At 41.4% G+C, this 17,645-nt stretch overlaps 2 protein-coding genes across 4 annotated transcripts; one reads left to right on the top strand and one right to left on the bottom strand.

Moving 5' to 3' along the window:
* Positions 1 to 875: 875 nt before the first annotated feature.
* Positions 876 to 4,831, bottom strand: ftr83 (finTRIM family, member 83). Of its 3 annotated transcripts, none has more exons than XM_047378729.1 (8): positions 4,188 to 4,831; positions 3,737 to 3,832; positions 3,302 to 3,535; positions 3,049 to 3,208; positions 2,881 to 2,937; positions 2,499 to 2,567; positions 1,992 to 2,056; positions 1,558 to 1,695 (listed from the first exon to the last, which is right to left on the bottom strand). In XM_047378729.1, exons 1-7 carry the CDS (start codon positions 4,761 to 4,763, stop codon positions 2,004 to 2,006), a joined length of 1,245 nt encoding a protein of 414 aa, XP_047234685.1. In that variant the 5' UTR covers positions 4,764 to 4,831; the 3' UTR covers positions 1,558 to 1,695; positions 1,992 to 2,003. The 3 variants fall into 3 exon arrangements, with proteins under 3 accessions (XP_047234683.1, XP_047234685.1, XP_047234684.1); XM_047378728.1 differs by having other exon boundaries at positions 1,562 to 1,695; positions 1,981 to 2,056; XM_047378727.1 differs by lacking the exon at positions 1,992 to 2,056 and having other exon boundaries at positions 876 to 1,695.
* Positions 4,832 to 10,918: 6,087 nt separating this feature from the next.
* ftr82 (finTRIM family, member 82) lies at positions 10,919 to 16,500 on the top strand. The gene is made up of 7 exons (XM_047378726.1): positions 10,919 to 11,706; positions 13,037 to 13,132; positions 13,210 to 13,443; positions 13,544 to 13,703; positions 13,790 to 13,852; positions 15,041 to 15,103; positions 15,185 to 16,500. Exons 1-7 carry the CDS (start codon positions 11,116 to 11,118, stop codon positions 15,703 to 15,705), a joined length of 1,728 nt encoding a protein of 575 aa, XP_047234682.1. The 5' UTR covers positions 10,919 to 11,115; the 3' UTR covers positions 15,706 to 16,500.
* Positions 16,501 to 17,645: the final 1,145 nt, after the last annotated feature.

The raw sequence follows: 17,645 nt of genomic DNA, 5'->3' as shown, positions 1-17,645 counted from the left end.
GCTGGCCTGGGAATGCCTTGGGCTCCCCCTGGAGGAGCTGGAGGAGGTGTCTGGAGAGAGGGACGTCTGGACGTCTCTGCTGAGTCTGCTGCCCCCGCGACCCGGTCCCGGATAAGCGGAAGACGACGAGTACCTCCTCCTTCCTCCTCCTTGCTTCAAATAATTGTGAGGAGACTAGACCGTTGTCATAATCATACATGTCGGCTGGGGTTCAGAAGTCTCTTGACTTTTTTAATGTGTATGTATCTCTGTTATGCAATTTATAAGCCAATATTTCATCCCTCACACAAAATGAGGAAAACCTTAACTTTAGGAAGCATACAAATTGAAACTGCAACATTAAAGCAAACTTCATATCCTGACTATAATCTGGTGCAGGTTTCCATATCCTTTCAATAGTGTTTTTCAAAGTCCCCCCTTAAGGCCCAGGTTGCAGGATTCCACAATTACTTGTTTTTAACATGTTGCCAAGAGGATGCACCCCTTGACATGGAAAATGGTCATGAAATGCTAAATTAATGAGATTTAATCAAAACTATGGTGGTTATTAACTTATAATGCAGGAGAGAAAGTCCAAGTTGTACGTTCATTTTAGAGCCTCTGTTACTCATCACCTGTTTCTGTACAGTTCTCCACAAACCTCTTAGAGCACTACAAAACCAACACTACTGTTTAAACAGAAGCCTGTTTACACACATGTATTGTGCCTCACTGGATAAGAATACAAAATCTGTTTGTTTTAGTGGTAATCTTCTCGTTTCTGTTTGGAATGATGGAAATATTGATGCTCCAAGTAAGTGTTTAATATAAATACATGTTTGGCAGTAGTTATTATAATAAACTGATGGAGTAAACTAAGACAATGAGATCAGAACTTTCGTCTTACATAAAATGTTTACTAATAAAAATAACTTTAATATCAAATTATAACACATCAATCAAGGACAGTTTACAACATTTGGAATTACACTATAAATGCTTTCCCCCTAACATTTGTTCATATTAAGTCAAAGAAAATTCACATCTGTCATAACCGCTTCCCTTTGATCAACACACATTTTTCAACATAAAAATAGAAAATAAATTCTTGTAAAATGCATACATATGTAAAAAACAAAAATAATAATCACAGGTACTTGTACTGTGATATTGGACGGATGTTATTCAATCACGGCTGGATGAGGGTGATGGCAGACTCATACCAAACCCAGAAGCCCGGATAGACAGGCTCGCTAAAGGAGGCCTTGAAGCGGTGGAGGAGGGACATGGTATCCCCTACGGCGTAGAATGAGAGAGTGCCCCCATCGTAGTCCAGGAAGACTCCGATGCGGGAGGAATAAGGCGCTTTGATTTCTATCTGGTCCTTGTTGTGGCGGGCTGAGTAGCTGGAGTCGGAGCAGAAGAGGCTCCACGATTTCCGGTTGTAGCCAATGCGGCAGCTGTCTCCGTAGCCCGTCCTCTTGATGCCTTTGTAGGTGACTCCGATGGCAGCGCCCTCCCCGCTCCAGTCTACCTCCCAGTAGTAAAGGCCTCCAGCGAGGTTCTCCTTACACAGCACCTGGGGCAGGGAGTCGAACCTTGCGGGGTTGTCGCTATAAGATTGGGGGTCTTTCTTGAGAGCGGCCTTTCTATTCCCTCGAGACAAGTAGAGCTGTCGGTAGGCTGTGTTTGGGTCCAGAGTGAGCTGGCAAGCATCTAAATGATAAAATAAACTTTCACTCAGCAACAGGAATCATTTAACCTTAATTGCTTGGGGTTAAATATAAATAAGTAAACCAAGAAAGGATGAGGAACCCCTCACCAGTGCACCACTAATTGCAAAAATCCCAGAGGTTAGCAGAATCTCATTAGCATTTCCACCTCTGTTAGATGTTTAACTAACTTCTGCAAGAGCATTGTTTGCAGGGGCAAAACCAGGAGACCCTCTGGCTGGACACACACACAGAATCAGAAAAATCCCATCAGTAAGATGTCACCTGCCTGCTGTGTACCTCCACAGTTGGTCACAGTTGGTGAGACACCCGGTGGCCTCGGCTAGTTTGGCCCCGCCTTTGATCTGGAATGCCAGAAGTATTGACACTGTTTGTGAATTTGACCACAAACAGGAGTTCACCAAACAAAGACCATCTAATAGGGCAGACCAAGGACCTGTGAGAATCTATCTCCGTCTTAAAACAACTGGTTTCCACAGGCTGGATGCCACACTTTTAACTTAGATGCACAAAAAGAAACAAAATGGAACAAGCAGGGGCTCTAAAACTGAAAGTCAGGTGAAAATCACAAACCTCCTATTGTGCCAGCATGCAAAAATATTTCCAAAGAATCTCCCCAGTCTCTGTCACCACTGTAGGGCTTTTAACTGTCTCTAATATCAGAATTTGTGGTTAGCCACAGGGTATGACAGAGAGCCATTATTAGCATCTAATTTGCCTCATGCACTCGGCTGAGCAGAAGGAGAGGAAACAATGAAGTGTGTCACAGCTGAAACAGAGACTCACATCTCAAGAAGTCATCCCTGTACTGAGGTTCCTGGACGGGTACGGCCTTGTACATCACAGCCTCTTCACCTGTAGAAGCACATGTAGAAAAGGTTCAGAAAACATCTCACATAGTCGAGGTCATTTCTGTCTCTAGTTTAACACTGACAGCCTGACACTCCTCATCAGGGTTAAACATTTAACCAAGTTGCAACTGAATGGCCCCAGAATGACCTCTGATTAAAATCATAGGCAAATAAACAGGACGGAAAAGAGTCCAAAGGCTTTGAGTTTCAAATAGGGTCAGTTCGCAGTATATCATCTGGTTAATGGGTCTATTGTAACATATTTACCAACATAGTTCATTGTTTGCTACATCAGGCAAAACATTTTCTTGACTCACTTTTAATTGATCGTTTCTTTTTGGGCTCATCCAGTTCACAGAAGGTCATTTTGTTCACTGCAAAAGAATAAGAAGTTAGGCTTATGGTTGCGGTGTTAAAACCTCACAGTTTCATGATTGTAGACTGGAACAGAGAAGAACCGTTCTTGATTCTGCCTCAGGGCTCACCTGTTTTGGCGACCTTCACCAGCTCATCATTGCTGAATTCGTTCAGGTGCTGCTTCATCTCGGACACGGCCTTTGTCACAGAGCCGAAGGAGAAGTAGGGATTTACGGTGACTGAAGGCAACTCCTCAGCCTCTGTCTGGGCTATCAGCATGTGGTAACTCTAAAAAAAAATCAGCATCACTTTTAACACTGGGTTTGGTCAACTAGTGGTAGAGTTAAGAATTTATATGACGGGTGTTATTCTTGTTTTCACCTGGATGAAGTGGATGTGGTCTTCAGTGCGGGACAGCTGGGTGATCTCATTGTCTCTCCTCTTCAAGTCAGAGATTTCGTGGGTTAGGCGCTCCATGTGGCCCTCTGCATTGTTGAGTGCAGCTCTCTTGTTTGTAGATATCAGCTTGACCATCTCCTGCTGCATCCTCTCTATGGAGCGCATCATGTCGCTAAACATCTTCTCGCATTCCTGCAGCGCTCTTTGGGCCGAGTTCTACAGAGGGAGACAGGCGGGGTTGGTCACATAAATCAAGCTGTTGCCACAACAGTTTTTTTTTTTACAAGTATACTTAAAGAAGCTGTCATCACTCTTTTGAGATAAAATGTTTTCAGTGGTGGCTGATTTCATGTTCCCATCAATGTTTATGGGTTGGTTTGGTCTTCTCTGTCTGATGGATAGTGGGGGGTTGCAAACCTTAATTGAGTCCACAGCTTGTTTCAGCTCCTCCATCTGTTTGAGACGGTCATGAATCTTTTCCTGGATCTCAGCCTGAGTGGCGCCCAGGCGTTGCTAAAAGTGAAACAAGAGAAAATGTTGATTACTAAGAGGACAGTGCAACAAATTAGCAGCTAAATCATCTTGGTTTTCTTTCTACCTTAAATGTTAGACTTCTTACTCTGACTTGATTCTTGAAGCTGCATATGTGACCAATAGATATTTTCAGTACTCTATGAATGAGTCTTGCAGTTTTTTGTCTTACTCAACCTTGGATTACTTAAGTGAACCATTGTCTACATTTGCACAAGTCTACCTTATTAAATGCCACGTATGCAAGCAGAGTACACTGTAGAATTATCAACATATTAAAAGGTGAGTCAGCAACCAGTCCGATATGTGTCTCAGTAGTTTGTAAAGAATTACATACCTGCTCCTCAGCTCTCTCCTGCTCTGCTGACACCATGTCGTGACCCTTGTGTTCTTTCACTGTACACAGCACACAGATACACATCTGATCAGTGCGGCAGAACAGCTCCAGGCCTTTCTGATGCTGTGGGCAGATCTGCCTGTCCAGATGGCCGATCTCATCAACCAGTTTGTGCCTTTTGAAAGTGGCCGACTCAAAGTGGGGCTTAAGGTGCTTCTCGCAGTAGGAGGCTAGGCACATTAGGCAGGTCTTGATGGCTTTGTGCTTTTTGCCGATGCAGATGTCGCACCCAACATCCTGGGGTCCGGCGTAGTTGTAGTCCGGGGTTGGAGGTGGCGGTGGAGAGGACTCTGGGTTACGTTGGATGGTGGAGTGCCGGGAGCTTCCCATGCGCCTCGGAGTGGGCCTCTTGTTGTAAGTCACCCTGCACTCTGGGCAGAGGTACGAGCCGGTGTGGTCCGCATGGTCCCAATAGGTCTTTAGGCAGATGGAGCAGAAAATGTGTCCGCATGGGATAGACACGGGATCTCTGAGATATTCTTTACAGAGGTAGCAGCTGTCCTGATCAAAAGACATGGTGAAGCAAACTTTCCTAGGCCGAGCAGATGCTGTAGAGAGAGAAGCTGGCGTGTGTCAGGGTAGTGGCAAAGTGATTTTACAGGTAGTGCAAGTACAAGTTTTATAGAGTAAACAGAGGGAAGCTAAACTGGTTAAGCCGAAACCAGTAAAAGATGGGCGGGGTTAAGAACAGGACATAATGAATGTGTCCAAGTCTTACAGAGTGCACAGAGAATGAATGAAATGTGTGATCAAAAGATGCAAGTGCTGTTGGCTGATGGGGAGCAAAAAAGCTTTTCATTTATTTTACTATGACAAAAATAAGACAAACTATCCGGCATCATTAACAGAGTAAGAGGTGCAGTCAGAGTAAGAAATTTGAATAAATGTAATGTAATTTCCAAAATAAGCAAAGTTTACATGGAACGGTCATAAAATGTTGAGAAACTATAGGTGTGTCACTCTACACTGAAGTGGACTTGAGTTGCTTAATACCTGGAAATGTCTGCTTCCTCTCAGTATGCACTGATATTTACTGGAATCAGAGTGCAAACAAGCTGACCTCTTGCTTGAGAGGCAATTTTCTGCTCTTTGTTTGATTTCGTTACAGCTCCTTAACAACAGTAGAAATCAACTGTAATGTCTCATCACAGTGTTAATGGCTTTAGGTCATTCATTCTCAGCCTTTTTAGAACAATATATTTTAAAGTGAAAGTACAACAATATTCAGATCTGCAATTTATTTTAAGGACCCAACTGATGTCAGAATTCCTAGAATATTTGAAGTTTCTCTCCAACCTCAGCCTTACAATCCAATATGGCCTCCTTGCATATAAAAGTTAGTAATAAAAAACTGCTCATTTGTATTTCTGACTGCATGTGTCTCATTAAATCATTCACAAATTTTAGTGAAGGTGTTGCTACAGTATTTGAAAGGGACAACATGCAGATAAATACATGGATTGCTAATAGTCGTTAGCATGGTCAATGAGCACATCAAACACCAAACCACAGTTTTTAAAACTTAGAACTAGTTGGGTCATTCTCAGCATTATTAGCCACTAGCACAATCTAAACTATTATAACTAATACTAAAGCTTGAACTCCTACACGTTTTTTCATTAATTCCACAAAGCAGTGCATTATTGGGAAGTGTAAGAAAAATGATACATGATTTCTGGCATGAATTTGTAGGCATCCAATAGATATTCAAGCCATATTTGTCAGATTTCTATTTAGAAAAACATTTGAAAGCTGTGGATAATTTGCCTTCAACTCCCCACGTGCTATTTTGTGTTCATCTGTCGCATAAAATCGAGATAAAATCTATTAAAGCTTGTGATTGTAATGTGAAAAAATTTTCAACTGGTATAAATGCTTTTGGAAGGCCCTGTCATCTTCTTCATTCAATGTGATGCTGACCTTTACCCTACCCGAAACCAGTTAATCATCAACTCTTTCAGTACTGATTTCCTTTGACAGAAAGCCCCCCGGTTTCTATTAGCCACCTCTTAACCTGTATGTATTTTAGTTTAAATTGCAAAAACAAATCTGGCCTTTTAAATCAGGAAATCAAAAAAGCCTGCTCCTTTGAGTTCAAAACATCTCTGTGTATTATTTGTCTCACAGACTGAGCAAACCTCCCAGCCAAGATGGAGTTTCAGTGTCGTTGAGATGGAGCTAGGAATGCAACTACACTTGATAGCCCAGATAACAGGAGGGCCAGGAAAGCTTGCTTAAAAGATTCCATTGTGTTTGGGCCAGCAGGACCCGAGCAGAGTGCCAAGCATTATATAGGCTCTGTTGTGTGTCAACAGCAGGAACTACAGCTGACATCCAAGACCAAATGTAGGCTATTATTCACAGAATATTCATCTCTGCAATTAAGATTAATTATGAACATACAAATGTGATTAATTTGCTTTCATGAAATTCTTGTCTTTTATTTAGAATGATAATTTGTCTGCCAAATTAAATTTTAAATAACTAAGCTCTGGTAACAGCTTTGTAAGAAGGCTTGATGAAATGGTTCAGATGATATGGTTTTCTATAGCAGCAGTTATTAGTTTGTTGTAATTGCATGCACTTCACATGTAAATTAGTTGAGCTAAATTTGCTGATTGCAAATTAGTTTTCAATGCATTACATTTAAACCAACTCTTAACATAAGTCAGCTCTGACATCTGACATCAGCTGCACACAGTATGGGAGTGCCTGTAGGAGTGGAGGATGTTATTGTTCTGCAGCTTTATTTGGTTTGGTTGACCCGCAGTTTCTGAGAAAATGTTGTTTTTTTATTTACCAAGACACTCCTTGATCCGAATATTCTAACCTAATATTATCAGTTTGTTCTTCGCGCAACATGTTTTTTTTCTAAAATGGCAACTTTGTTCTCATTAAACAAAATAGATATTTTTATAAACTAGACAAAAAACTTGCTGAGCTCGTCAAGTGAGATGTCTTGGCCATGTCAAACATTTTTTTTATCTTATCTTTGTCTCAGTCAGAACCTGTTTCATATCAAACAGAGGTATTTTAAGAAAAACAAAAACGTTTCTATGAGATAAAAAGGAAGCAAATAAGTTTCTTACATAAGGCCTTCAATGTGCTGACATGGGTGTGTACCAGAACATACAGGGGTTACTTCCTTTCAGTTGTTTTCAGACAAAAGCTCAGAGGTGGCCTTCCAATGAAGCTTTCACACTGGCTGTTTAATATCTGACCAAATCAGAATCCAAACTGCCAAAAGAGTAACAAAAAAAAACATGTAAATTACATTCTAACTTTGCTTCGATGTGTTGAATATTAATCCTGTATATGACTTTGGAAATATGAAAGTGTTGTTTTGGGTTTGGTCCAGTTTCCTCAAGCATGTCTCCCTCATATCAGGACATTGTTGTTAGACTCTGCACCTGAACCCTTTTGGGTTTATACTTCACATATGTACCAAAAACCCAAAGTGTGTCCTCTGTCTTCAGTTTTTCTTGCTCATCCTCAGTGAAATGGATCCTTTTTTTTTTTTCCTTTGATCAAACAGCATTAGTCCTCCTCTGCATTCACACTGCAGCAGAAGACACACTGCACGCCCTAACCCAGGCGTACTCCTCACACTAAACTTGGTTTGAACTCAAGTTAACTGGAAACATTCTGTTTCCTTTGCCAAAAACGAATGAGCATGTTTTCCTATAAAAGACCAGCTACATCTTAAACCTGATCGTTCTTTTGTACAAATCCAGTGAAAACCAGATATTTACATGCACTGTATAATGTCACTGTCTGACTTTAAATAAGACTAAATTTTGCCTGTTTTGGGTCAGTTAAGATTACTAGAATTGTTTTTATTTGCTAAATGGCAAAATAATAATAATAATGTTGTATTACTTGTTTAAATTCAGAACAGTTTGGGACTGCCTAGATAATGATGTCTTGGATTTGTGAGGTTCTGATTGGTTAATTTACAATATTTAAGTTAAGTTGGAGGATCATTTTGAATGTATTTTTAGGCAACACTTAAAACAGACTCTTTCATTGTATTACATCATGGAAAAACCAAGACATTAGGTAATGAGTCTGGTTCATCCTTGGGTACAATTTGTAGTTGCCTGAATGTGCCACGTTCATTTGTTCAAACAATTATCCACAAGTATACTCAGCATGAGAATGTCCCGGAAATGAATATGAATTGGTGCAACATGTGCAGATGAATCCCAGAGATGTGAAAAACCTAGTTAAGATTGTGGCGGAAACTGGTTAGAGGATTTCACAGTAAAACGAGTCCTGTACCAACATGGGCTGAAAGGCCAATTAGAAAGGAAGAAGCCACTGCTCCAAAAGCAACATAAAAAGTTAAATTACAGTTTACTAGTACACTTATGAGGAGGTACATTTTTATCGGCATCATGTTGTGTAAGAGTCTTATGCTGCGTTCCATTAACCTCGGAAGTTGGAACTGGGAAGTAGCGTTCCAGTGTCCTGCTTGTTTTTGTTTGTAGCAAGCAACTGTAACAGCAGCCTTACAACAATAACAGTGACAATAACACCGTTCTACACGGTATTCATGCATATAAACAGTGTTGAAACATTTTGTCTTATAAACACTGAAAAGTAGTACATTTACAACTGACTAAACATTGTATAAATAATAAAGAACTGCTAAAAACATTCAAAGTAAGAAAGTTTTACTACTACTGATGCGAGTAGCAACCGTCCTGAATGCGGGAGTCGGGTATGGTTGCGTTGCCCCGACTTTCCGACTTGTAATTCTGACTTTCGGGGGTGTTCCAGTTAAAAATTTCCAACTTGGAGGTTGAAAATTCTGACTTACAAGTACAAATGGAATGCACCAATACTGCAGGAGATATCAGTGCACTTCACAAAATAGATACCATCAGGAGAGAAGATTATGTGAAACATTTCAAGCAACATCTTAAGAAATGAGCCTGGATGATTACTAGGATGCAAATAGGTTTTTCAAATGGACAGTGACCTTAGCATACAGTCAATTTTTTCAGAAAGAAGCTAAATGGCAAAAAAGTCAGTGTTTTGGAGTGTCCATCAGAAAGCCCTGATTTCAGTTCCATGGAATATTTGCGAACAGATCTGAAAAGTTGTGTTTGAGCAACTTCTGGCTAGCAAACCTGACCCAGTTAGATTAGTTTTGTCAGGAGGAATGGGCCAAAATTCCACTTTGAGAAGTTTGTTGAAGGATACCCAAAATATTTGACCTGAGTCATGCACTTTAAAGGTAGTTCTACAATATAATTAGGAAAGCACATAAACTTCTGAATTTAAAGAAAAATGTTAAATATTCTCTTAAGAATTCTCTCTCATTATTCTGGCATTTGGTCATCGTAGCTGACCTAAAACATGACAAATTTAATTGGATTTAATGTCAAAAACAAGTTCTGTGTATTGTTTACTGAATAATCATCTAGTTTCAACTAGATGTGCCTAAAGAGGTCACATTTCTTTTAAACACTACCGCAGAGGCTTATTTCTGTGGATCTGCAGTGGTTCCCTCCACAGATAGGCTGTTAATCCGCGAGCACAGAGCATTCGCTATCCTCATGTGAAAGGAAGGAAAACTGGCTTATCAGAAACCTGGCCAACTATGGAGAGGTGAAACTACCAAGTGGATGACATAAAGCAAGATATGACTGGTGAGGCAATTTTTACTTAGGTAACCTCACAATTAGAATTTTGGATCACTCTAAATCACCTTAAAAATTTGAAATACCTTTCTCAAAAAAACTACCTAAAACTGTGTCTATTTTGCATTAATACTGTGAGAGTACCACTCCGAATGGCACATCAGCATAGGGAGGGAAACTAAAAAAGTAGACTTATTAAAATGCTAATGAAACATTGTCATCAGACACTTCATGCTCAAAGTCAGGGTCTCCCTCTGGATTTTTACCACCATCTTGCATTAAATAATAAAATCAGGTAAAAGTCAGGTTTAAAGGAACAATTTGTTTGCTACGACCTAGCTCGAATGAAGCATGTAGAGTGATACAGAAACCATTCGTTGCAGCAGACCTGGACGTGGCAGGAATGTTGTTAGTGTATGTGCATATCTGTGTGTTTCTATTGGCCGTGTTGCTCCTTCTGCCACCTGACAGATACCATGCACAAATCTACAGTTCTACATGGCTCAGAGTGAACAGACGGGTCAGACCGGTCACAGTGTAAATATTGCAACTCTGAATTCCACCGTAAGTTACATGTTTTCTTTTAAACAAGACTGGCAATTATTAGACTGAAAGACTTATCAAGGTTGTTTGAAAAGATTTCATATGAGCTCAAAGAATCTGTGGTTATTAGGTGGTCCACCCCCTGAAATTCCTATAGTACTTCAGGCCGCTTCAATGTTTGTCGAACTATAACCGGTGTAAGACAATGGCAATTCTGTGTGACAACAATAGGTGGAAATGCAGCTGCCGGGATGCGTGTGAGCAATCCAGCCACAGATGAGCCTCATGAGGAATTCAGGAAGAAAGGGAGCTGTTGGGAGAAAGGAAACGTTTTCCTTCCGCACTAAATGTCGCTGATTTAGTTTTTCACATTTCATTCATTCTCCATGTTTTACTCTCTTCTCTGATCTCCTTCCTTTTTCTCTCTCTTGCTTTTTACCTAACTTGCTTATCTGAGCTGGGCAGGGCTCAGTGCACTCACGGCAAAGGGGGAGGAGCCTCCTCTGCTTTCAATCAATAACCTCTGGAATTTAGAAATACAAGTTGATCCTGTCTCTGGCAGGCTGTACTTCACTGTTGAGGGCGGGCTCTTTCACACACTCGACAAACTCTCTATCCACTTCTGCCATTCTCTCTGTCTGTTTCTGCAGGTCTGACCGGCTTTGGGGCCCATCACAATGGCTGATCACACTTCTCCTGATTATTTCAGCTGCTCCCTGTGTCAGAATCTTCTCAGGGACCCTGTGGCTATCCCCTGCGGCCACAGCTTCTGCATGGACTGCATAAGTGGCTACTGGAATGAAGCGGACTACACGGGGATTTACATTTGTCCCCAGTGCAAGATCACATTCACCCAGAGGCCTGTGCTGCGACCCAACGCCACCCTCAGCATGGTGGCCGAGAAGATCAAGAAGAGCGGCCTGAACCTCAACCTGAACACATCCCTGCGAAACGTCTACGCCGGGGCAAATGATGTGCCCTGCGACTTCTGTACAGGGAAGAAACTCAAGGCGATTAAGTCCTGTCTGAACTGTCTGGCATGTTACTGTGAGAAGCATTTAAGGCCTCACTACGAGTCAGCCACATTCAAAAGGCACAAACTGGTGGACGAGCTGGGGAACCTGGACAGGAAGATCTGCCCGCAGCACCAGAAATCCCTGGAGCTCTTCTGCCGGACGGACCAGATGTGTATCTGTGCTATCTGCACTGTCAGTGAACACAGAGGCCATGACATTGTGTCCGCTGAGGCAGAGAGGAGCGAGAAACAGGTAAGACTTTCTGGTTTCATAGAAAGCTTGATGTGGCATTATTCATCTGTCTGCTTCTCAGAGTCTGCAGCTACTTAAACTCTCCATGCTGATTTATGAAACCAAAGTTTGCATGTACACACTCTTTCACTAGAGGTTAAGTGAAACCAAGCAGGGCATTTTTTCCCCACCTTCTGCTGCTGCTCTGGGATTGTTGCTTGGACTTTGACCCATTTCACCACTGCTATCAGCTTCCCTGGCAGGCATTCAGGGCCGCCAAAACAAACCCAGCTCTCTGATTAGCTGCCTGGAAGCTGTGGGGAAGAGGGTGGGATTGGGCCGGTGGGAGTGTCTTACAATTAACCCCCCTCCACACACACACACACACACACTTTCCTATAAGCTGCTTTCCAGAGAATTTGGTGACCCAGCTGTGGGATAAACACACAGAAACTGCAGCCCGTCCTTTTTCTGAGTCGGTTCCCACCTGTGGGAGTGGGGCCTGGGATGGAACTGGAATGTCAGGGAGTGTAAGCAGACAACACCTCTGTTCAATCTCACTTTGAAATGAGAAGAGAAATGACTCATGGATGACACCACCTGTAAAACAATGTGGAGCAGATAAGAGTGTCAGCAGATACTGCAGTGGGAAGCTGTTCCACTGTGTGACTGATATACAGTAGGAGAGTTTTTATAGCAGCCAGAGATGATGACTGAAACACTTTTAGCCCAAGATGAAGTAATGTAACATGTACAAAACTGGCAGCCTGGTTTCTCTCATGCAAGGATCTACAACCTGATCCTTACATCCTTTACTCCATCTCTCCCCTCCCCCCCTGTCATGTTATCCCCCTCCCTTCCTAGATTCCCCACATTCCTCAAGCTTATCTTGGAGAATGGGTTGGTGGGTTTGAGTAAAAACTGAATTAGAAGCCTCCTTTTCTATCACTGTGCAGCTTGAAACATCTCTTTAACAACCAGGCAGCAGTCGTAGTTCAAATTCCTGACATGACCAAAATTCCTCCACAGATTTTTTTTCCTCCCTCTGAGATAAAAGCAAGCCGCGTTAAGACGCTTCTTTGAGTGGGGTTTTGTTTGGCATGCCAAAGGGCCTCCCCAGATATTCTCTGATGAGAAAGAATACCAGTCCTGATCCAGCCTTTATATTCTGCGCTATAAAAACTCATGATTGGCTGCATCTGTCCCAATCTGAGTTAAAAACACTTGTTTGAGTCCTTTATTGCAACATTGCATGATGCAATAAAGGAGGATGGTATTTTATAGTTATCAATGTGGGAGTGAGTGCTTAAAAAGAGTAGAAATGGATAGATGGTAATCCTCTATTTTCCAGAAACTGTTGGGAGTTTCCCAAGCTGAGATTAGACAGAAATGTCAGGAAAGAGTGAAGGAGCTTGAGGAACTCAAGACTGCTGTGGACTCACTTAAGGTAGGGTACGCAATTTTAATTTTACAGTTCGAACCTAAGTGGCAATGATCTCAACCTTAAACAGCATTTCTTTGCAGAATTCAGCCCAGAGAGCCATGGTGGAGAGTCAGAAAATGTTCGAGGACATGATTCGCTCCATTGAGAGGATGAGGTCAGAGGTGACCAAGTTGATCGGCATCAATGAGAAGGCTGCTTTCAACCAGGCAGAGGCTTTGATTGAGCGACTGGAGCAGGAGATCGATGAGCTTAAGAAGAAGGAGTCCGGCCTCAAGCAGCTGTACAGCACTGAAGACCACATCCATTTTTTGCAGGTATGACACAGTTTTCAGATTTTGACAAAGAACAAGCATGTCATGTCATGAATTAGTTTAGATGTTCTCTTTGATTTTCTTGCTCGCCTCCTCCCATCAGAACTTTAATTACCTGTGCACCCCAACTGATGATGGCTTCATACCCAAGGTGACTGTTAACCCCGACTTCTCCTTCGCCGCAGTCAGGAAAGCTGTAGCTGAGATTAAGGAGCGCCTCGAGGAGTTCGGCAGGGAGGAAATGGTCAAAATTTCCAAAACAGGTTGGATCTCAATGGCAGAAACAGTAACACAAAGAGCCGAAAACATCTGTTTTTTTTTTTTTAAATATATGTGCTCTGCTTTACAGTAAATGAGGTCCCCGTCTACACTACGGAGAGCCGGACGTTGACGTTGGACAGAAGGAGCAGGGGTGAATGCCGTCATGTTGGTTAATTGTTATTTAGGTTGAGGTTATCATACCTGTTAGCTATGGGAGGTGAATTGCACAGCAGGTGCCCCATATATGCATACGCAGGCTTTGAAAGAGCATTCCCACCCCTTGAACTTTTCCATACTTCTATCATTTAATCTACTATCTTGAATGTGTGTAATCTCAGTATAAATCCAGTTGTTGTTTCTGGCCTAAGACCAAGGAACACAGCAGACTGTTCAGAGAGAAAGTTGTGGAGACGTTTAAAGCAGGATTAGGTTATGAAACAATATCCCAGGTGGTGAACATCTTACAGAGCTCTGTTCCATCTATAAAAAGCAAACCTACCAAGACCTGAACTGACAGGCATGTCAAGAAGAGCATTAATTAGAGAAGCAGCCTAGATGTCTATGGTAACTCTGGAGGAGCTGCAGGTTGGAGAATTTGTTGACATGGCACCCATTAGTTGTGCACTCACACAAATCTAGTATTTATGGAAGAGTGGCAAGAAGAAAGCCATTGTTAAGACCATAAGAAACATGTGCAGGGAGTTGCTCTTGTCAGATAAGCCCTAAAAACACCATCCCCACCATGAAGCATGGTGGTGGTAGCATCATGCTAGGGGATGCTGAATTTCTTACTGATAAAAGCTGCCAAAGACTTGAGAATGGGTTAGAAGGTTTCCTTCCTACTGGATGACCCCAGGCATTCAGCCAGAGCTGCACTGGAATGGTTTAGATAAAAGCTTAATTATGTTTCATGATAGCCCAGTCAAAGTCCTGACTTAAAACTAATTGAAAATCTGTAGCTTGACCTGAAAATTGAATGTTTACATATGCTCTCCAACCAATTTGACTGAAATTGAGGTATTTTTTCAAAGAATGCAACAATTTCTAGTCACTTCAAATGCAACACTAGTAGGGACATACCCCAAAAGACTGTAATTGCAGCAACATGTTCTATAAAGTATTGACTGGGGGGGCTAGATACAAATGCACCTCGCACTTAAAAACTGTAAGTAATTTTCACAATTATGCACTAGTGCTAGTCTATCTCACAAAAAGAAGTTAAAGAGATTTCAATACTTTAGTAAGGTACCTTATAGTGTTAATATCACTATCAAAGCACATCAGCATTGAGTGCGTGTGTGCAGTTCAGACAGACTAACCAGTGTTTTTTGATCCTTAGGCAAAGAAATGACTGTGGACAATACTCCTGCAGAGCCAAAAGCCAGAGCTGATTTTATTAAACGTAAGACACTCCTAATTATTTATCCTACATATGCTGTGTATAAGGGAATCTGTTGAAAATGTTTTAATTCTCCTCATTCAGACTTCTGCCAGCTGAAACTGGACCCCATCACTGCCTACAAAGAGCTCTACATCTCTGAGGGCAGCAGAAAGGTAATCCGGACCAGAGACCTGCAGCCTTACAATGACAACCCTGAGAGGTTCGACAGCTTCGCCCAGGTGCTGTGCCGAGAGGCCCTGTCCAGAGGTCGCTTCTACTGGGAAATCGAGTGGAGCGGGGAGTTCTCCATCGGTGTGGCCTACAGAAGCATCAGCAGGAAGGGCAAAGGCTCACTGTGCCTGCTGGGCTACAACGACAAATCCTGGAGCCTCCTCTGTTCTGACACGGGATACTCCGCCTGGCACAACCGGGTGGACAAAGCTGTCAGCGGGCCGCACTCATCCAGGATAGGCGTGTACCTGGACCACACGGCGGGTGTGCTGGCGTTTTATAGCATAGGCAGCACCATGACGCTCCTGCACAGGTTTCAGACCACGTTTGTTGAGCCCGTCTATCCAGGCTTTGGAGTCGGAACATCTGTGAAGATCTGCAATGTCAAGTGAACACTGATATCTGAGCCTTCATCTGAAAATATTCAGACAATTTTTTATTTTATATAAAATACAGCATTAAAACTGAATATTTTTGCAAAAATGTATAATTATATCAAACCACATTAATGAAGTTCTACTAGTTATGTTTAAAGAAGGTGAGCATTTTTTAACCTGACACATGCCATATTGTATTAGATTTTGCACTGTGCTGTTAAATCACATTTTAAACAGGGCTTACTAAAAACATTATTGAAATGCACAATTAACATATGCAGCAGCTGATATCTCTTTTACAATTTTACAGTATGTTAGTGTGGAGTAAATTTAACTATCAACATGACATTTATTACACACTATCCACAAATTATGTTTCTTCCTCATATCTATTACACATCATAATTCACACAATATATTCAGCTGAAACTATTTAATCAAATCTAGTGTGAGATCTTTTACATTCTCTAATTTTGTATGATGTTTTTTTATGATAAAATGTTCCAGTGTGAGGCAATATCGATGTAGTTTATGACATCATTCACTCGTTAAATGTGAGTTTTGCATCCAGGGTTGTTTTGGTTTTATGCTTTCAGAACATTGATAAGAGTGCTTCATTGTCATTTCATTTTGTTTCCTGCTGTTTGATAGCTGTTGCATCAGTTGAGACCCCTGAAGGCTTGTTTTCACGTGAACTAACTCCTATTTAATTTTATGTATGTCTTCCGATGTAATTATATAATTCATGTAAAGAAAACTTTTTGTAAAAAAAACAAAAGCAGAGTTCTAAATAAAGAACTAAATACATGATTTTTTTTTGTTTGTTGTTATGATGCCAGATTAAATGCCACATACCATGCTAGAAATGATATGTTTTTAAATTAAACGTAATGCATGCATATTTTTAGAATTTGTTTTACAAATCTCTGACCGATCTCATCATCGTAGGAGTCAGTGAACACCTAAAACCCTGATTCGGTTTTGAACACAACACTAACTCATCAAGGGTAGCATTACTACGAACTCCCCCTGCTGGCTGGATTCCCAGAAGAAAGTACTAAAATAGCAAGCATGAATTGAAGCCATTTTCTTAGTCCTCTCAGAAAGCTCCTATCTTATCCTAAAAATTCCTGAAAATGAGTCTTAGCTTCAGTAATCCAGCTGGCTGCTGAGATTGATTCTGAGTGAGGAGACGACAGAAATTCCTATCAGCGAGGAGGTGTGGTTGATCCCGTCTTCTAAAAGTTAAAAAAACAACAAAACAAATGCTATCCTAGTAATCAATGGATATAAATTATCCAACATAGATTTTAGACTGGATTAAGAAATGTGTAAATAATGATGAAATTAGCTAAATTAAATGAATGGTAATAAAGCATCACGATGTTTGAACCTTATTTATATGCTCATCCTTACTCTGATTTCCCTGTTACTGTGTTTTTCTGCTTCATTTATTTGATATTAATGTGGACACTGACCTGTCAGCAGTTTACTGTGATTACCTGCTTGTACAAAGAGGTTTGATTTGGTAAAACAACCAAAACAAAAACTGAGACGAAAGGTGGAGAAAACCAAACCGGACAGATGAGCAGAGCCTGCTGTTGACACAGCTGGTGGAGGAGAATAGTGTGGAAATGTATGATTTGGTACCGGATTCACAAAGAGGCAGACTTTGGAGTACATTCCCAAGCAGATCAATGCGTCGTTCCCTCTGCTTTTACGCACCAGTCTGAAATGTGAGCAGCGCCGGTACCTGCTGCAATCTTCTCTGTAGCTTCGGATTGCAGCGATCCTCCTCACAGACAGGTGGGTGTTGTAGATGACTATTTAGGCTAGGGCTACTTACATCATGTACAATACAGCAAATACTTCTTCACCTCATTTACAGGGGTTGGACAATGAAACTGAAACACCTGGTTTTAGACCACAATCATTTATTAGTATGGTGTAGGGCC

Source organism: Girardinichthys multiradiatus, chromosome 11 (genome assembly GCF_021462225.1).
Source record: "Girardinichthys multiradiatus isolate DD_20200921_A chromosome 11, DD_fGirMul_XY1, whole genome shotgun sequence".
Taxonomy (NCBI): Eukaryota; Metazoa; Chordata; class Actinopteri; order Cyprinodontiformes; family Goodeidae; genus Girardinichthys; species Girardinichthys multiradiatus.
This window is presented reverse-complemented; position numbering and strand designations above follow the sequence as displayed.